This window comes from Cornus florida, unplaced genomic scaffold (assembly GCF_030987335.1).
Source record: "Cornus florida cultivar Cherokee Brave unplaced genomic scaffold, ASM3098733v1 CherokeeBrave_3.0.0_Hap2_Chr10, whole genome shotgun sequence".
Taxonomy (NCBI): domain Eukaryota; kingdom Viridiplantae; phylum Streptophyta; class Magnoliopsida; order Cornales; family Cornaceae; genus Cornus; species Cornus florida.
The window spans coordinates 106098304-106118880 of record NW_026775580.1 but is presented as its reverse complement, the minus strand read 5'-3'; the positions used below and the strand labels follow the sequence as shown (position 1 = coordinate 106118880).

At 34.7% G+C, this 20577-nt stretch overlaps 4 protein-coding genes across 4 annotated transcripts; all 4 read left to right on the top strand.

Annotated features, from left to right (window-relative positions):
* Positions 1-993: 993 nt before the first annotated feature.
* On the top strand, positions 994-5089 carry LOC132279705 (histone H3-like centromeric protein CENH3). Its single transcript, XM_059781734.1, has 7 exons — positions 994-1523; positions 1621-1655; positions 1766-1802; positions 2022-2149; positions 3342-3416; positions 3701-3776; positions 4735-5089. Exons 1-7 carry the CDS (start codon positions 1469-1471, stop codon positions 4788-4790), a joined length of 462 nt encoding a protein of 153 aa, XP_059637717.1. The 5' UTR covers positions 994-1468; the 3' UTR covers positions 4791-5089.
* A 1144-nt stretch (positions 5090-6233) lies between these two features.
* LOC132276757 (F-box protein At3g07870-like) lies at positions 6234-7829 on the top strand. Its single transcript, XM_059778345.1, has one exon. It carries the CDS (start codon positions 6357-6359, stop codon positions 7482-7484), a length of 1128 nt encoding a protein of 375 aa, XP_059634328.1. The 5' UTR covers positions 6234-6356; the 3' UTR covers positions 7485-7829.
* An 8103-nt stretch (positions 7830-15932) lies between these two features.
* Positions 15933-18880, top strand: LOC132276756 (probable WRKY transcription factor 53). The gene is made up of 3 exons (XM_059778344.1): positions 15933-16822; positions 16934-17062; positions 17858-18880. The coding sequence occupies exons 1-3, from the start codon at positions 16524-16526 to the stop codon at positions 18495-18497; spliced, it is 1068 nt and encodes a 355-aa protein (XP_059634327.1). The 5' UTR covers positions 15933-16523; the 3' UTR covers positions 18498-18880.
* A 1335-nt stretch (positions 18881-20215) lies between these two features.
* On the top strand, positions 20216-20533 carry LOC132278335 (SKP1-like protein 1A). The gene has a single exon (XM_059780127.1). It carries the CDS (start codon positions 20216-20218, stop codon positions 20531-20533), a length of 318 nt encoding a protein of 105 aa, XP_059636110.1.
* The last annotated feature ends 44 nt before the right edge of the window (positions 20534-20577 follow it).

The window sequence follows — 20577 nt, the reverse complement described above, 5'->3', positions numbered from 1 at the left end:
TAGAGAGCCTTTGATTCGGTGAAATGGGCGAGTCCCTTATGAACCCATCAGCTACCCTCAAAGATAGAGGCACTCCATCCAACCAATTGTCTTCCCAGAAGAAGGTCATCTCCTCATTACCTACCCTCTTTCGAAGCATGGATCTTGCCAAACCCCTAAGCTGAAGAATTTTCTTCCAATTACTGGAACATGCCTATGGGATGCAAATAGTCCATAAATATCTCCCTCAACTAGTTGAGTCTCACCCATGATGTCCAAAGATCCTCTCTACGATCTGAGAGGAAAGTCTAAATATGCCTAAAGGAGGTAGCCACATTCGCAGTTTTAAGACTTCTAAACCCAATGCCTTCACATTCTTTAAGTTGACAAACTCTAGACCAAGCCATTTTAGCCCCAGAGTGTGTTATCCTTCGTGTCCGTCCATAGAAAGTTCTTCATCAATTGATTAACCTCAACAAGAACTGATTTAGGAAGGACAACAAAACTGGACCAATAGTTAACCATGCTGTATAGCACCGATTGGATCAGTTGAACCCTACTCGCATAAGATAGGAAAGTAGAAAACCAGTGATTGATTCTACATGTGATTCTTTCCACTAGCCCTTTGCAATTTGCAGCCTTGAGGCCTTGAGCCTAGTGGAGGCTAATGGCACCCCCAAATACATAATAGGTAATGATCCACACTCAAAGCCAAACAAGTTATCAAAACCACTTGTGTGTGAGCTGTCCACTCTAGAGGGGAAGATTTGCTCTTTGAGCAATTAATGCAGAGTCCCGAAAGGGCCTTAAAGTGATCAATAACCCTTTTAAGGGTAGAAACAGATGTAAGGTCCCTATAGAAAAATAGGAGGAGGTCGTCAGCAAATATGAGGTGAGAGATTTCCAAGCTCCTGCATCTTGAGTGATATTTGAAAAAGGGTCTATTGGCAAAAAAATCTTTTGGTGACAGAGGAGAAGATTTCCGTAGCAATGCTGTGTGATTCTTCCTTTCCAATAAAAGGAAACAAAAAGAACAAAAATATTTACTCTCTATTTGATTTTTTTTATTAAAAATAAATGACATAATTATTTCAAAAAAGTAAAAAAATAAATTAAAAATAAACGTGAAGTACGAGAGAACATTTGAAGAAAAATTGTGTAACCTTTTCTACGAAAATAAAGTGTAAATGTAAAAAAATGCAATGCAAATTATTAGTAGTAAAAAGAAAAAAATGTCTAATCAAATCCAATGACCCGATCATCCGCGTGCACCGGAACCCAAACAGTGGGTCGCAGCGGTGGATCACCCACTTCCCAGCCCTGTAGCAACGACATCCTCTCTTCCCAAATCAAAATGAGATTGAGCGGGAAAAGAATGAATCTCTTTTTGGATTTCACCATCTACCGAAAATAAGATATAAAAATTTTGAGAATCATCACAACAAGGAATTTCATAGCCGTTCAAACAACTTGGCATTTCAACAAACACATGGCGAGGAGAAAACATGTCGCTAAAAAGCAACGAAATCGCCGACAACCCTCCGGTCCTCATCTCTATCTCAAAATTTCTAAGAATTTTCATTTACTCCATTCTCAAACCCTAATTACTCTCTTTCTCTCTCTCTAAAATCATTGCTGCAGGGGTGACTTCACCAGCATCTCCCGGACCGAGTTCGGTACCAATCTCTCTCCCTCACTCACTCACTCACACACACACACATGAATGTCATATTGTCATCATTATTATGTTTTTTATTTTTTTTATTACTCTCTAATTTAATTGCAGACACCTTCTAGAAGAAGTTCGAGGCTTGCTCCACCAAGTGAGTTTTGTTTTGTTTTGTTTTTTGTTTTGTTTTTATATTATATTTTCCTTTAATTTTAAAATTTTCTTTGGGGCCTTGCATTTGGAATTGTAAAAAAATTAATACGAAGTTTACCTAAATTTTTCTAATTTCAAATCCAAACTCATATCATTTGTGCATTCTTGTGTGTTGATGATGAATTTTGGTTCAGAAATGATTGGAGCATTTGATGTTCAGGTTCCGGAGATGGGCAAAGGCAGAGGAAGCGGTACCGTCACAGGCCAGGAATGGTGGCTCTTCGCGAGATACGGCATTTTCAGAAGACCTGGAAGCTTCTCATTCCAGCTGCTCCTTTCATTAGAACTGTTAGTCATCTCTCTCGCTCTCTCAAGACAATTTTATGGGTTCCATTCACATGATATACTTACTGTGAATAAATTTCCTGAAATTATCAACTGAATGCTGGGATTGTGGTATAGAATTATTGAAACAGGACAGGACTATATTAAGTTGTGTAACTCAGTTGAGTACAGTATGCTGCGCACAATTGAGGCTGTCAGTATATTGATTTGATGAACATTGTACTTACAACCCAACCCAACAAAGTCATAACTGATCTATACAACTTTATGCTGCTTATCCACATATAATTATAGTGTCTTACTGCTATTTTGTTAATAAATATTATTTGCCAATCTGTTTGTGAATTGAACTGGTGTGTTGAATTAATCTTCAAAAGTACGTGTCAACAGTGTGTGGATTGAACTGTTTATGTATATAATTAATGTAAAAGAAAGACGAACACCCAAAAAATTCACAAAGATCTTCTCTCAAAAATATGTATTATCTGTGTATAAGAGATGAATATTGTCTATTTAGGTCTGCCCTAAGTTACGTATTTATAGGCAGCCAAGAGGTTGCAAGAGAATAGGTTTTTAGTGGAGTTTAAAACTAAATAGAAAACTGTTGTGCCGAACAGCTCGATTGATTGAATTAAACGTTGAACAATCGACTTTACCCCAGAAGCCAATTACTGTATGAATTGGTTCAGCTGTTTCCCATGTAGTTCTCCACTAACTTAATTGGTTTGAGGAGTTCATCTTTTTTATTATTTTCATTTGGTTAGTTTAAATGTGAGTTGGTCACCTTTTATCATGCAGAAAGCATTTTCTTTTTGATCAAGTATCCTGCTACATATTTCTTATCTTATTTAGAATGACACACTCCACTATTTGGCATGACTTTATTACACATCTTTCAATTTATTTTAAGCGGACTTAAAGAAACAAACAGGATTCGTAAGTGAGGGTTTCACAAAACTTTTAGCAGCAACCGAGTGCTTAATTAATGCAATTTTTGTATAGTACCATATTATTGCAGAATATCTCTCGGGATGTGTACAAGTGCATTTCAAGTCACCCATTACCACTGCACTAGAATACTGTGTGCAGTTCTTTGTTAATACTGCTCTTTTCAGTACCTGCTATGTATTCATTTTTATGCATTATGATAAGGTTTGCTTCACATAATGCTTACAGTCCTTGTCATCTGTGTCAGGTGAAAGAAATTAGCAACTGTTTTGCTCCTCAAATCACTCGGTGGACAGCTGAAGCTCTAGTGGCGCTTCAGGAGGTAGTTTAGCTTTTTCCGTTTTAGACTGGAGGTCTGGGTTTTTGTTTGAGTACATGCACGTAGATACGTGTCATGATGCGCATGTTTTAGATCCAAATGTGCTAGACTTGGGTGGCGTACCTTATTATTTTCATAATTTTGTTCTCAAACTACTTAGAGCTGTTGGTTAATTTATCCCAAGGTGTCTATAGTATTTTGTAAATGAGAATATGCTCCTGCTATGACTTTAAGAATCACAAGTAGACATAAATATATGTTCAATAAATGGTTGGTCATTTTTGTAGGCTGCAGAGGATTATTTGGTTCATTTGTTTGAAGATGCAATGCTATGTGCAATTCATGGAAAGCGCGTTACACTTAGTAAGTTAGAGTAAATTGATACTAGATTACTGTATTGATCATTTTCTTTTTCTTGTTTTGGATTTTGTTTGTTTTTCATTATCCATGTGCCATGTTTGTTCAACAGGTGATAAAAAATACTCTATTTAATTTATATATATTTTTTTCTGAAGAATGCTCTATTTAAGTGATACTGGAATGTTGATGAAACTTACATTTTTTACGTGTTTTTTTTTTAATTATATTTTTAATGCAACAATATAGTGCTTATACAATATCTATAATATATGTTATTGACTTTGGGTTATATGCAATTAAACCATCTATATCTATATTTTTTCATAGTAGATTCTGAAAGTTCATTTTTCAATTTGGTTATCTATTATTTTGGCTCATTAAAATGTTTCAGGTGTTGACATGTTGCAGTTCATGCAGTACAATCTGCATTAATGATAAACAACTTATTTTATGTCTAATAAGTTCATTAGAATTATTGCTTTGATTATTCCTAATTAGTTGTGTGTGGTTATCTCAAAAATTAAAAGTATATAAGACTATACCAATAATAATAATAAATTTATTCAGATTTTGCCATCTGATGATTCAACCCTTCTAAGGTATAAATCATTAATTCTTAAAACAGTCGTTCTTTGCTTAAAAAAAGTAAGGCTGCTGCTATTATTTCTTTCAATTAGTGGCCAATCTTGACCACATTTATATATTTCCTTGTCTTTGTTTTATTTTCTTTATTCTTTGTGTGGGTAATTTTTTGGGGAGGGAGGGGTGCAAAGATCATGATGGCATAGAACAGAGTTCTTTTGCACCTTAATATTGGACCAAAAGTGATTTGTTCTAATTTTTCGTTTGTTACATGCTATGGCTCACAGTATGGATTTGGTTTGTTTTAGATCTCTTGTCAATTTTGTGAGTTTGTCCTTGTAATGCATTGAGATTCAGTGTTTTATTTGCTTTTCTTCAGTGAAAAAAGATTGGGAGTTGGCACGTCGGCTTGGAGGGAAAGGGCAACCTTGGTGAGTGCATTCCCCGATTCACCATAGCATCATCAATGATTGTAACCAATTTGGAAATGGGACTTGAGTTGATCTCTCATAGCAGTCACCTTCTTGTTGCAATTGACATGTTAGGTAGTTGGAAGTAGCAATTAGTTAACAATCTCAATTCTGAAGATACCATCCCCTGAACAATAACTTCCCTAAAGTCAGCAGATCTTGTAAAGAACCTATTCACCAACTGGAAGGTTATGTCCCTTAGAAGAATGTTGTGATAGATACCGACAGCAATGTCTATAATCATACATACGGATCCTATATCAATCAAGCATTTCTTTCGAAATGTTTTTGTGATGAAGATTTCTTGCATTAGTTCTTGCATTCGTTTTTCTTCGTGTGCAACATGATGAGCATATGCAGGTAGAGCTTTGCCACTTCATTTGTAGAGGGCTTTGCATCGGTACACTTAAATTGTTAGGCAGGTACACTTGATTTGTTACCAACAAAGTCCAGCATCGCTTCACATCTCCTTTGATGTCACCGACAGGCTATGGGTGAGTATTCCAACTCAATTCAACTGAGTTGCTTGATCCGCAGTTACCAAATCATCGTCAAATAGGCTCCAAAAATGCCTTGACATCATGACATGAGCAAACACTTTTACCTTACAAAAAGGTCTCAGTTTCTGAACGATCAGATGTGAAGACACTCTTCTTGTGTTCCATGTTAAAATATCTATATCATGGTATTAGTGCTTTGTAGGTACAAGGTCCTCACTTCATACATGTGACATGTTAAATGTCACAATAGCCTTGAAAATTCATCAAAATAATAAAAGGTGTAGTCTGGTAGTATTTTTTTGCCTTCAAAGTAAAAAGTGGATGGTCAAGTTTGGTTCGCTTAGTCATTTGTGGTGTGAGTGTGTGTATTCTAAAACGCTAATCAAGCAAGTCATTTAAGCACCTTGACCTCAGCAACTCTAATTCTAAAATGCTCAATGTCATTTATTAGCCACTCCATTTATTCTCTTTATGCTCAATGAGGTTTGGTTTAATTTTTTCTTTTTAGAGAACATAAGAATTATACAAAAATTTATTAAGGGCTCTGTGGCCACCACCTATGGTAGATGGTAAGGGTTTGAGTTCCTAAATGGTTAAAGTGGATGGACGAGTGTGTGTACATTTTTTATCAATGAAAAAATAAAATAAAAAATTATTCAAAAATTTGTTTGGTTAACTATTTTTCTGAAATTCTTGGTTTTAGTCAAAAGACGAATCTAAAAATAATTTTTTGAATTTTTGAAAACTATTTTTAGAAAAATAAAATAAACCAACATGCCCTTAGTCTTAATCTTTTATTCCCTTTCCTTCTCTTCCCTTCGTAGAAGGAACCAAACAGCGTGTAAATCCACAATCCAAACAGAACCTTAGTTAACAGCTGACCACCAGTTGGGCAAAACCAACCCGTTTTGCTCTCCAAGTCCCAACACATTCACACTCTGTAAAGACTCGGTTCTCTCAGTTTGCTGCTCTCTTTGTGTTCAAGAAAGTGGTCGTGCGAAGACGAAACAGACTTTTGACTTGCTCCAGAGATGTCAAGCGAAGTCCCCAATCTTCCTCGCGATGTGATGTTCGACATCCTCTCAAGAGTACCCATCAAATCTCTCCTGCAATTCAGGTGCGTAGCCAAATCATGGCCTCCTCTAATCGCTCATCCTCACTTCATCAAGCTTCATCTCGCACGATCCACCTCCGACCCTACACAGGGTTGTCACTTCCTCCTTTACTATGAATCCAGCGATTACACCAAAGATTCATACTCTTTGCGTTGCATAAACACATTCGATGAACACATGAATCTTGAATTCCCATTCAAGAGTGTTCATGGATACATAAGAATTGTGGGTTCGAGTCGAGGGTTAATCTGTTTGTTCGATACTAATTATTTCACATATATTGGTAGGATTATTCTGTGGAACCCTGTAATTAGGAAGTCTAAATTTATTCCCAATTCACACCTTTCTCATCGGTTTCGTGATTCTTTTTCTCATATGGTTGTTGGGTTTGGGTTTGTTTCCAAGATTGATGATTACAAGGTAGTACAGATTTTGTATGATTCGGACCGTTTAGCTATACCTGATGTGTTGGTTTATACCATGAAGAGTAATTTTTGGAGAAAAGTTGGGGCTGTGGCTCCATGTTATATTCCGAAATGTTGGACTAATAATGTGTATGTGAATGGAACTGTGCATTGGATGGCGTATAAGAGACCGAAGGAAGATGGTGTCTGTGACTCAATCATGTCATTTGATATGAGTGATGAGGTTTTTTGGGAGATGGGTATGCCCAATAACCTCAGTCTTAACTACAATAAAGTCCATTTGGCTGTTTCGGATTCTGGGGAGTCACTGGCTCTAATTCTCTATTTTGAAAGTGGACTTGGTGACTGGTGGGAGATATGGTTCATGAACGAGTATGGCGTGGTAGAGTCATGGACGAAACAATTCATAATTGAGCAAGCTCAAATCTCATTCCCTTTGTGTTTTCTGAATAATGGTGAACTTCTATTTGTATTGTACAATGGAAAGCTGGTTTTCTATGACCCTGGGGACCAACAAGTTAAGGATCTTGAAATTTACGGTTTACCAGGTTCCTTTCGTGTTGTTAGTTACATGACGAGCCTAGTGTTACTGGACGGAGGAAATGAAGTCTTGGAGTAGGAGAGTTTGTTTAATAGAATATGTATGATAGTGCATTTTTGTTAAATTTATTGGAGGAGATGACAGCGTGAAGAGACATTAACAAGAAAAAGGGTTAGAAGAATAAAAATGGGAGAATCAACAGATGCAAGGCTATTATGTATTCTGTTCATCAAGCGTTTTATCTCATTACTGTTCTTGATTGTAATACTACCTATTGCCTGTCAAAAGTAAATATCAGTTATATTTATGAAAATCAGAATGAGCAATGTAGTAATGTTCTATTAGTTCTCTAGGTGCTCATACAGTTGTAAAATATCATAATATTGGCTTACTTATATACATTTATATTTTTCACAGACTTAATTTGGTTGCATACATACATATGTTGTATAACCTAATATTAGTTCTAATGGTTTAAGAGGCTGCTATAAGCTCTCTAAACTTTGCCTTCTCTAGTAAGTAAGGCTACAGCCTAACAACCCAACAATTTTCCCCTATGGCTTTTGCATGGCAGTATATGTTCATCCTTTTAGAATACTAACATCGAGTTGTCATCACTGGATGTTTATACAATACTCCAAGCCCAATCCCCCTTTCTAAATAACAATGTATGTTGGTATGTGTTCGTTGGCTACCTGAGGTTTGGTAGAAGTAACTCAGTGAATGATTATTTGTAGCCGTGGCTGCACTTCTAAAGCTAGATACTGCTTCTTTTATCTTTTCAAGCAGAAAATTTAAAAATGTCTAGTTATTTTGTTTTTTCCACTCTTTGAGGGTGTTTCCGTGGATTTTCATGTTGTTCATAGAATATCATTCTATCATTCAACTAGCCCCAGTAGACATTTGTCCAAGATATGGCTTCATCATCTAAATATTCTCCAATCCATTTATTATTACCGAATTTTTTATTTGGTGCATGTGGCATTTTATGGTTGATGAAATTACTTTCCAGAAACTGTTTGGTTGGAGAGACGGTAGGTTCATTTGAAGCATCAAGATTTAGCTAAACATGATCTTCGCGATACAATTGTAGTTGGAATAATGAAAGTTGGTCTTGGTTGCTTAATAAATTGTGTTCTTGAAAATCCGGGCTTTGGGTAGGAACCAAAGCACTCTTCCAGTGTGTCTGGCTAAAAGAATACAGGCTTGAAGGAACATAGTTATATGAACCGCTATAATGTTTTCTTGAGAGTTTTTCAACCTATTAACTTAAACCAATTCTATAGTGAAGTGATTTATTAAAGGAAGCTGGTATCTCTTCTGTTAGAATGATCTCCAAGTGTGCTGTTTATCCATGATATTTGGAATCAGCATTTTCAGTGTCTTGATGTGCATTTCCTTTGTTTTCTGTTTTGCGTTTGTCATTGTTATTGAGTAATGGAACGATTCTCTGGAGCTTTGATTCTATGTGAAATTGGTGTTCAGTTTATATAAAGAGGAAAAGACAAATCATCAGGTAATTCTTTTAAATTATTCTCTTTAATTTTTTGTGTCTCTAAGTGATGCAGTGATATCTTTTATTTTATTTACAGTATTTTTTTATTGGTAAGGTGATATCTTAAGAAAACATGTATTGATTGATAACTAAATTTGTTTCCTTGATATATCCACCTACTATTTTTTAGTTTTCGTTTTTATTTACGCTTGTTTTGTTTTATTAGAAGATGGATTGAACGATTCAACAACTTTAAATCATCAATATTGTAGTTTATGAATTTGTTTAAGAGTAATATCTAAAGAATGATGAGAAAGATAGATACAGGGATAAGAATGCTTGTAAAATTGTAAATAAATGTCATTAAATTTGAAAAAGAAAGTTTAACTTGGTGCAGTTTACTTTCCCATGCCCAACCAAACTGACATAACAAATAATTCATGGTTGTGCTGTTGTTAGGGTTAACTGAGCTAATGATATGTAAAAAAAAAAAGAGGTATAATCTTTGTAGTAATCTTGTGGATCTAAATTCCAATCAATTTAAGGCAATCCACAGTTGATAAAGTTTAAAGTGGATTTTGTGGAGCTTTTTTTTTGGGTTTAATGAAATTAGAAAAATAAGGGATTACTCTTTAGGAAAGAAGAAAATGATTTATATTTACAATTGTTGTAAAACCTTTAGCAGATCTATGGCTTTGTTGCCTGGATTCAGGGAATCTCTTAGATACTTATTCTAATTATAGAATTTATTCACCTTTCCTGCTGACTTTATCTTGCAGAAATCTTTATATACAAAATTAATTGTGACCTATTATTGTAAGTCATGCTATTAGAAGTTTACTGGTTATTTGTTTATCTGTTATATATATTACTTGCTGCAACCCTGAAATATATCAATTTATTCCAGTAGTATTTTGATGTAGAAAACAAACTGGTCAATTTTTACAAGTAATTTCAAGTAAACTTTGAGCAGAAATCTATGGGAGTAATTAATGTCACACCTTACATGGTGCTTTAGACAGATTTGAAGTTCACTTGCAAAGTTCCAGGAGCCTGAAATTTTATTTGACATGTTAAATGAAAATTGACTTCATCTCTTATTTTTTGTTTGGTAGGGGATATGCATAATATAGACTTGTCACTAGGAGGGAGGGAGGGAGGGAGGGAGGGAGGGATGGGGTGGGGAGGGGAGTAAAAGGCTCTTTTTTTTCATTCCTCCTTTGCCTCCATTTTGTGATGATTGATTTTGGTGAGCCAGGAAGGATTTACTCTCTCTCCACTTTTCTTTAACTTCTAGTTTCCTTCCTAACTAACAAAGAAAGTGTCTCCATCTCCTTCCCATCCAACTTGTTTTTTGTTTCCAACAATGATTAAGGTTACAAAGATGATGAATCTTTGAGCATCTTTGACTAGTGGGCAGCTAATACATCAGACATGAATTGGACAAGCTCGATAGTTATAGGGAAAAATATTAATATATTTGCTTTTGTGGTAAAATACCTGAAAAAAATTGCTCCAGTTATTAAAAGTGGTAAACTATAAGTCGTTTATCATCCCCAGATAAAAGGATAGCTTCCTAGTGGTCTGCTTGTATGTCCTAGTAGATTTTCAGTTATGAAATTTAGATGAAAACATTATGCCTGTTCTGGGTCATTCAACAATTCATGAGTGTTGATTGTGGAACTGATGTCTGTAGTAGGTTATCTTCCATGTGCATCAACTTGAATATGTGTCATCTACTTAAAAAAAGAGGACGTGTTGCTGAAAACTGGTTCTGTTTTTTGAACTGGCCATGGGCGGATCTTAGTATTTCATTCTTTTTAGAGTAGATAAATATGTTAAAACTTCTGTGTGGGTTTCTTTCTTTCTGCAAAACTGTTGCCTCCTTTTACTATATTTGATTTGATCCAAGGATATCCCTTCTTTTAGACCGTGAAATGTTTCTTTCCTAATTAACTAGAGTTTGTTGAACCATGGTGACAGATACCCGAAAGGTAAGAAGTGAACCTCGAAGCTCGTTAGGAAATCCCGGACCATTTGGGATGGGAGGCATATAAGTAGGACTCGGAACTCCAATAATGCTCTGCCCTCACCATTTGATAGATGGTTCTAATGGAGAATGATAAGCCCTGGAGGATGATTCACCTTTTGTGTCCTTTCCAGATGGTTCATGGATTCATCCTTTTTCGGTTAATGTGGACAGTCAAGAGGCATATTTCTTTTGGTTATAAATCAGTCGAGATACATATTAGTGCACATGGCGTGCATGTCTTAATTCAATTACTACCATTTCTCTTCCTTTTTCATGAATATTATTATGCATCTGTGCTAGGAGCTTGAATGTTTTGTAACATTGACAAAAACTGAGTTGCTGATCCTCTGAGGTCTTCTTAAAGTTTCACATTTTTTAACCAGTGTCTTTGATGGTAAACTAGATCCATAGCTGTGATCAACTCTGCTGCATATTCACGATTGCCAAGATTCTATAAGCTCGCACGGTGGATTCTGTTCACGCAAGAAGTTGCTATACAGGTTTAATTCCTTTTTATTTATTTATTTATTTATTTTATCCCAAATGAAGTAAGCATGATTTTCTTCAAAGGTATGAATTTTTAAAGTAGCAAGATTGTTCGAGTATTATAATGCGATTGCATCTTATTAATACCATTGGCTAATAAAAAAAACCAGGATTATTAATACCATTGGCTAATCAAAAGAACCAGGATTAATAATACAAAATGGTGAGCGTGCATGTACTCGTGTGTTTGTGACTTTGTGTACTTTCTTTAATCTATTGATTTGATCAATTAGTTTTGGTCCTTTTGGATGATTTGTGGAGTGTGAATGGGGTGGGCTCAAGAAGAGCTTTTGCCATGGCTTAACCTAAAGCATTCCCTGCAAGGATTTATTTGTCGAGTTGCATTTAGGTAAAAGTGAGTGTGTAAGTGTGTTTTTAGCCAAGGTAAAAATAAAATAAATTAAAATTATTATAAAAACGAGGAGAGCAATTCATAATAAATGCATTGCTTTCTTTCCTTTGACTTGCTTCCCTATTTTCTCTGATAATTAAACAAAGCTTAAGAAACTTAAAACACGAGGTGGTAGAGGAAAAACACATCAGCAAGGCATTGTTGTGATCATATCATTCGACTATGTTAAGTTTACCAAATATATATATATATATATATATCAAATAATAAATTGAGTCACTTTAAAAGAGTTTAAGCAGCTTTTTAATTTTTTGTACAAACCTTTTCTCACGGGTCAAGAGTCAAGGCGTGTTGATGTGAACAGATTAGGATCTCAGGGGCCGCAAAACCATCTATGTGAAATAAATATGAATGGTGATGTAAACAACCTAAGCATAAGTTTACACATTAGAGAGTTGTGACGCGTTTTTGATTTTCTTTGCTATTTTTGTCCCAACATGGTGTGTGTATATATTGTTCGTTGTCGTTACGCCACGTATCGATTGATTCGTAACCAGTTTTCAAGGATCGAAATCGATACACACTTTCATGAAGTGGTCGTTTTATAATAATATTCACTTGAGTCCATCGCATCGCAACTGCGATTTACACCGATATTCGCCCTTACACTTATTTTCGTCCAAATCTATTACACCGTGATACTACAACAGCGAACCATGTCTATGATATAATCATTATAATCATTTTTATTTTTTAGGTCATTCGCGGATCTCCAAACAATTTTTATTATTAATGTTTGCTACCGCGTTAGTTAGGGTTTTTTGTTCTTGCTTTCTCCGAGAAAAAAAATATATATACATAAGCAGTTGAAAATTCATTCTAACTGTCGTTATCTGTAACATTTAATTAGAAAAGTATTTTCAAGACAACATGTTATTGAAATTTGTGTACTTGTTCCTTCAATGGAGGGTAATTTATGTACTCTCAAGTTCAGATCTAGTTCATGGTGAGAGCACCTCACTGTTAAAATTATATATATATAATAAATTGATAATTCTAAATTTGAAGACAACAATTAACTAGTTGGTTGTCTCAGAACTCTTACAACTAATTGTGGTGGAACTTATAATTATGTGAGATGAAAAATTATTGAGTAGTCAAGCTAAGAATCATAGATACATATATATGATACTGGTACGGCAATAGAAAAGTAATAAATTAGATTTATATACATAATTAATTTTTTTAAATATAAGAATTTAAATGCAATCATTAATATAAAATAAGAGTTAATTTCACAATATATAAAATAACCATCTTGCACGTTGCTTAATAAAATTTGAACATTTCTAATCTATTATACTATATTATTTTTGTTAAAAAAGTTACATTTTATTATTCAAAACTTATTAAAATTGTGTTAACTAATGGAATACGATTCAGAAGTATTAAATATGTATTAAAAATTTAAAAATATATTTTAAAAATATGAATAAATATAAAAAATATCAGGTTATCCGTGAGTATTTTAATAATATCTATATCTATTAATAAATATTTGCGAGTGCATTCTTAGATCACAAAAAAATTATAAAATTTACCCATTTTATTACATAATTTGTTGAGTTTAGTCAGGATCACAGGTCCGAATCGTTGCACTCAAGCAGAGTACTATATATATATATATATAATTTGGCATTAAGTATATATAATTTGGCATTTAGTACTCTATATATATTTGATATGTGACTAAAATGTGTGATCAGCTGATGAATTATCTATTGAAAATTGAAATGAATGAATGTGAGGATTCAAAGAAATCACAGGAATTAAAGTGGGTTTGATTCTGTTTGACCTGGCCCATGTAAACAAAAAAATAAGCACGCGCTAGCATCTGTATGAATATAGTCTTACGCGTTTACGCGCTCAAAGACGGGACCCACAATCTAGAAGTAAATGACCCCAACACTCCTTTTCCTCTCCTTCCCTTCCCTCCCTGGTAAAAAGACAAAAATTGATTCTTACAATCATGAATCAGCAAACACTCGTCGTTCCAGACCAATACGTTGTAGTTTCTGGGAAGTGAAGATTTAGATATACATGTTCTGTCTACTATCAACTCATCTATTATGTCAAGAAACTTTCGTGGGACATTCTAGGCATGTCCCATCCCTCTTTGTGGAGGCTTTACTCTGAGGCTCCCATTCACACCATGATGTTGGACACTAGTGTTGAGGAATCAAAACCTTCTTCAATACCTTTTTTTTTTTTTTTTTACAACAATTAATTTGAAATTTTAACACTTTAAATGATGAATTTCACTACTTTAATAGTTAAAATTCATTAATTTTCAGTGATGGAACTTTAGATAAAATTTAAAATAAAAAATGACGATGACATAGTTTTGATAAGTGAGTGGTGTAACATTTTTGTGGGGATTGAATTTACATTACAGATTACTTTATATTAAATAGAATTTTTAAAATTGTATGTTGAGTGTGTCTATTTGACCTAATCAACAACTTTTACTCTAATGTAGATTTAGCATGGGACGAGAGATCGGAAGAAAATGAAATTAGTGATTATGACAGTTTAACTAATTCTTATACTAAATTTTACTAGTTCCAAGACAAGGATTAATTTTCTCTCAGTGGATTAATTCTTAACTTACAATTGTAATATTACGAACAACTTAAATATTTCATATAAGATAAACATAATTGTAACAATAAGAATGTGTGTAATTTAAATATTTCGTATAAGATAAACACAATGTTGTAATCATCCTTAATTAAACTATTGATTATCATCATAATTTGACTTTTCCTAACATGATTGAAACAAGGGGATCTCTGTTTTCTAACAAGTCAAGTGTAAAATAATATATTTGTAGATGGTACTAAGAATTATAAAATTCTAGATCTACTAACCAATCCTCAACTCTCCTATTCCAGTTTATATGTTCAAACAAATGAATAAAAAATGACCGTTAAATTTGATGGGTGTTATTATTATTATTAATTTTTTTTAGAAACAATCCTATTCATTTTTTAGAATATATGATGTCATTTCTAAGATTCAATGGCCACTTTTATTCGTATTGATATTAGAATTTTCATTTAGACAGAATTTTCCTTTACTAAGTGCAACTAGATCTATATATTTTTTATACAATTGTAAAATAATAAAATGCAATGATTTTTAGATCATTATAACATAGTGACCATTGTAAATCAGTTATTTTTAGATCATGTCACTAAAATTTGTAAATTTTTAATGAATTAGTTTGTAGTTTTTGCATCGGATTATCGTGCCAAATATAGAGATAAATTAAAAAGAGTATTTTTATTATGGTTTGTTATTGGGGTGTAATGGATTTGAATAAATATCGGTGTAAATCGATCATGAAAGTGTGTAACGATATCGAACTCTTGAAAAATTGATTACGAGCCCACCGATACAACGAACTATAATTTTTTACCCAAAATTAAATATATTAAAATTTTGGATAAGTTTTTGCATTGCTACTTTAAAATTGATGGTTCACTTGTTGGTTTTAAGAATCATATAGCTTACGTTGACAGGATATTCCATAACCCCCCATAATTGAAACAGAACCCGAAGAAATCAATAAACAATAAAAATGGTTAATGTCAGAGTGGCTTTTTGTTATTATGTTGAACTTTGAAGTTTGAAGAGAAAAAGAGAAGTGGCTCTGTGGCTCTCTATATGTCTTTATGTGTTGTGCCTGACAAATGAACTTTCGAGTACATATCATTTAATCGGCAGCGTAAGCAAAGGGTTGCACATGACACTTACCTGTTAACGTCATAACTTTCTCTCTCTCCTAACTTTCTCTCTCTAGATTGGACTGGTGGAGTAGCAACGCGGAAGGAGCTTTGAAAATTCTTGGTCTATTCCTCTCACCCTTCGTCTCTGACTACCCAACCCCCCTTTCTTAATTTCATGGAAAATTCTGTGGTTCACTCATTAGTCGTTAGTATCGTACATAATTATATTAAAAAAAGAGAGATAAGAGGGGGGGAGAGAGAGAGAGAGACTTGGGCCATTGAAGCGGTCAGCAATTGGATTTTCTTTTTCCACCTATATCTATCCATTAATTCCCATGACCATTTGAGAAAAAAACAATTACCTTTTTTTATCTTTTTCTCCAGTCAAAAAAATGCTATCATCTTTTTGCCCCTTTATATCTCCATCTCTTCCTTCTCAACTTCTTCACTAAGCAAGGCCCCTCTCTCTCTCTCTCTCTCTCTCTCTCTCTCTCTCTCTCTGTGTTAGCAAATACCCATATCAACCCAACTCAAAATTTGGTGTTTTTGATTAGTTTCACCATCCAATTCTATCTTTCTTCATCAAATTACATTGTTTGAGCTACTGATCTCAGTAACCCATTTGGCATTTGAGTCGATTGAATTTGTTCAACACTGCCCCAATTTGATTTCATGTTTGTTTCTTCTTCTGGTTCATTTTCATGCTCTGTTGTATCCTTTTCGACTACTTCCTTTGCCTCCAACTATTGGCACATTGCTATATCTACTACTAACCCTGAACGTCTAATTTATATGATCTGCGGTCTAGATTTTCCCAACTAGTTGTCCTAACCTCCTCACCTAGCGAAATCGCTGTTGTTGAAGAGATTTTTGTGATATTTGTGGCTCAGCTTAATTTGTAATGGAAATGGTGAGGGATTGTGAGCAGAAGAGTCTGATCACAGAGCTAACCCAAGGGAAGGAGCTCGTGAACCAGCTCAAGAACCAGCTCGACCCTCCTTGCAGGTCACGTGACACCTGCGAGCTTCTAGTTGACCAAATAATATCATCCTATGACAAAGCTATTTCACTCCTCAAATTGGGTGACCCTCGGCTTGCATTGGGCATGTTAGAGTCCCCAAATTCTTTTGCCTGTGCTAGTCCAACAAGTCAGGCCTCTGACCCTGCAGATCAATATCACAAACACGTCTCTAAAAAGAGGTGAATTTTGGCTTTTAAATCATTCCATTGCTTCTTTGTGTGTGTGTGATATTAAGCCAATTTTGGACTGAATTTGGTCTAAATTTGTTTTGGGTATTTCTGAATTTGCAGGAAGACATTGCCTCAATGGACTGATCAAGTTCGCGTTTGCTCCGGGGCAGCACTTGAAGGCTCTCTTGATGATGGTTATAGTTGGAGAAAATATGGTCAGAAGGAAATCTTGGGAGCTAATTTTCCAAGGTGAGAAATTCATGTCTTGATGATTTACATGTGTGTAGAGGCAAAAAAAAAACAGGCATATACTCGTAGCTTGTTAGTTATTAGGGTACATGAGCTTTAGGCCTCGTTGGCTTTGTTGTTGTTGTTGTTTTCGTAAGAAGTGTTTTAAAACTAATACATGACACACAAACCTATAAAAATTAAATTCAAAAAAGTTGGTTTTTGGCACCAGTTTGCTGATCATAGCAATTCATATTTCTCCGAGGTTGAGAAGATGTCAATAGCTTATCTCTTTTGACTTTCCATGGTTTTTCACCTATCTATCTTTAAATATGGGATTAATTTAGTCATAAAAACATTGTACTCATAACTTATCTAGAAGCAATTGTAAGGCCACTTGCACCAGAATAGTGGGTTCAGATGGAACCACTGACATGAAGTGTTTGAGTTAATGTCCTAGCCACTTGATCATATGGTTCCAATCACAGAGATTTCAAATCAACTGTTTGGTCCCTCCTATTGAAAGAGCCACAACAAGTCACCTTTTGACATTGAATGCCAAGCTGTGGTCCCAAAATTCTATCTTCCATGTAGCTACAAAAGTTGGACCAAAAAATACCATTTCCAGCCGAACTTTTTTATTGTCTCTCAAGGGGAGGCTCATATCAATATTGGTTGATATATATCTTTACAGATTGGGGACAAAAAAAATGTAGCGTACATAATTTTTTATGCGTACTGGTTTAAAATTTAACAAGATGTAACATCATTAACATGCACACTTCTTTCTTTTAACAAGAAATTTTGGTATTGCAGAGCATATTACCGGTGCACTCATCGTAATGCACAAGGCTGTTTGGCAACGAAGCAAGTTCAGCGATCGGATCAGGACGCATCGGTCTTTGAAATATCGTATCGAGGAAGACACACTTGTATCCAGTCCTCCCATTTGAATCAGGCATTGGCAACATCCAAAAGAGAAGGGCGGAAACCAAGCCAACATCACTCTCTGCAACTACTGCATCAAGAAAAGCAGGAACAATCACAAGAGATGATCTTGAACTCTGGATCATGCCTTAAAGTGAAAAATGAGGAGTTGAGCAGAGGGGAAGATACATTTCTTTCCTTTTCCTTTCCTTCCACACCAATTGAATCCGAAGACCTGGAAACCAATATATTTGGAGAGGCTATGAAGGCAAATGATTTCATGGGTACCTATTCCCCAAATTTTATATCACCAGCAACATCCGAGTCTAACTTTTTCTCCCTTTTGCCATGCCACATGAGTGACTTTGGAATGGGCTATAATTTGCAAAGTTCAGATTCTGATCTTACTGAGATAATTTCAGCTCCAACTTCAGTCACCAATTCCCCAATTGGGGATTTGGATTTCTCACTTGATCAAGTCGCTTTTGATCCCAATTTCCCATTTGACACTTCTGAATTCTTCACTTAACTTCACATCCAAACACCCCCATCCTCCCCTACCAACCCACCCCCCCCCCCCCCCCCAAAAAAAAAAAAATGGAAAAGCGATTTGTGTGCTACCGGATTAGTGGACTGCAACTTGTCGATCCCAGCCAACATTGAATTGCTGAATTGCTGGCTAGGAGAATTTTCCTTGCTGAGTAGTTGATTTTTGGAGATAATGTGTAGTTACTGTATTAATGTAGTTTATGTTTTCCTTTTTTTTCACTTCCTTAGATTTTCAGAAAGATCGATATTTCGCTCAGCTGAAGAAAATTGAAGTGTTTTAGGACATATAATTGAGCTGTTCTGTATTGTAAGATGTTTCCACTTATTCAGTCTACCAAATTTTATCAATTTTAATTTGATTAATCACTCTTTTTAGAAGATTATTTGGATACTTATGCTTGAACAAATAATAACTAAAATATAGATTTACAGTAGTGACATTATTTGTATTTTTTGTAATATATTTTACCACCATTAGTTATGGTCATTAACACGTCAGAATTTAATGTTACAAATGAAATTGTAGGACCTCATCAGGATTTTGGCAACTAAACTTGTGTATTCTCTAGCAGGTTCATCAATCTCCAAGGCAATTCTAATAAAGTTGCATTAAACAATATAATTAGTGCGAAAATTTAGGAAAGCTTTTCTTTTCTTTCTTTCTTTATTTATTTTACGAGAAGGTAATATTGCAGAGAATGAAAAATGTACCAAAGCCCAAACGGACCAAAATTGGGTGTTTGATAGTTAATTCTCTCCATTTAACAAGATCGCTAAAACCAAATTCGCAAAGTATAAACGAATATTAGTATTTTGGTTTAGTTTTAGTCAGATGGTTCGAACGAATCAAAATTTTGCAAATATCATTTCTAAGTTAGCCAGTTTGATTCATGAAACCATCCAAAGTGACAGAGAGAGAGAGAGAGAACGACCTAAATTTTTCAGGTATACAAATATTTATATTTTGGCAACTTTTAGAGAATTGAGACTTACTTTTAAAAGGTTTCCTTATATTATTAAGTTTTCTTATTGTGTTAGTTATAGGTTTTTTTTTAATTATTATTATTATAAATACATGTTGGTTTTCTTATTGATTTATATCAATTTTATGTAATTTTCTCTTTAAACTTTGAGAGACACAACCATGTTAATTTCAAAGACAATTGTGTTGAGAAGTTAGGATGGTGAGACCTTCAGGTGAAAGAGACTGCGACGTTGAAGTCGCAGACCATCAAGCACATCCATCATTCCCCTACCGAACGTAACCGGCAAGATCATCAAGTATTGCAAAAAGTAAGTTGAGACCCCCAAGTCCGAAAACAATAATTCGGACGATATTCTCAAAACTTTTGACATAGACGTCGTTAGAGTTAATCATTTCATCCCCTTCAATCTCATATTGGCTACAAATTATTTGAAAATTAAAAGCTATCTTGTTAGATATAATATGTCCAATAGTGGCGAATATGATTAAAAGAAAGACATTCACAAGATTTTTAAGAATGACTTCACTCCGGAAAAAAAAAAAACAAGGTCCGCTGAAGCTCAGATAGTGAGACCTTCAAAATAAAAGAGGTCGTAATAAACCATCAGGCACATGATCAAAGGGAAGACTCAAGAGGAGATTTGCTAGAGTACTCTTAACATAAATAATGACTTCACTCCAGAAGGAGAAGACAAGGTCCCAAGGACACAACCATGTCAACTTCAAAGACATTCGTATTTAGAAGTTCAGATAATGGGACCTTCAAGGTGGAAGAGGCTGTAGCGTTAGAGTCACAAATCATCAAGCACATGATCGAAGACAATTGTGTCAATTCCATCATTCATCTGCCGAAGGTAACTAGCAATATATTATCCAAGATTATCGAGTATTGCAAGAAGCACGTCAAAACCCCCAAGTCTGAAGAGAGGAATTCCGGCAATGCCTTCAAAACTTTTGATGCAGACTTCATCAAAGTTGATCATTACACCCTCTTCAATCTCATCTTGGCTACAAAATATTTGAAATTTTAAAACTTGTTAGATCTGACATGTCCAATAGTAAGAGATATGATTAC

Bases quoted from the DNA above. Each gene is read 5' to 3' on its own strand.
- LOC132278335 (XM_059780127.1), top strand. From the start codon at position 20,216: ATGTCAACTTCAAAGACATTCGTATTTAGAAGTTCAGATAATGGGACC.
- LOC132276757 (XM_059778345.1), top strand. From the start codon at position 6,357: ATGTCAAGCGAAGTCCCCAATCTTCCTCGCGATGTGATGTTCGACATC.
- LOC132279705 (XM_059781734.1), top strand. From the start codon at position 1,469: ATGGCGAGGAGAAAACATGTCGCTAAAAAGCAACGAAATCGCCGACAA. The intron at 1,524-1,620 runs GTCCTCATCTCT...TCATTGCTGCAG, and splicing joins AAATCGCCGACAACCCTCCG to GGGTGACTTCACCAGCATCT. The intron at 3,777-4,734 runs GTAAGTTAGAGT...GCTTTTCTTCAG, and splicing joins TGGAAAGCGCGTTACACTTA to TGAAAAAAGATTGGGAGTTG.
- LOC132276756 (XM_059778344.1), top strand. From the start codon at position 16,524: ATGGAAATGGTGAGGGATTGTGAGCAGAAGAGTCTGATCACAGAGCTA. The intron at 16,823-16,933 runs GTGAATTTTGGC...CTGAATTTGCAG, and splicing joins AAACACGTCTCTAAAAAGAG to GAAGACATTGCCTCAATGGA. The intron at 17,063-17,857 runs GTGAGAAATTCA...TTGGTATTGCAG, and splicing joins TTGGGAGCTAATTTTCCAAG to AGCATATTACCGGTGCACTC.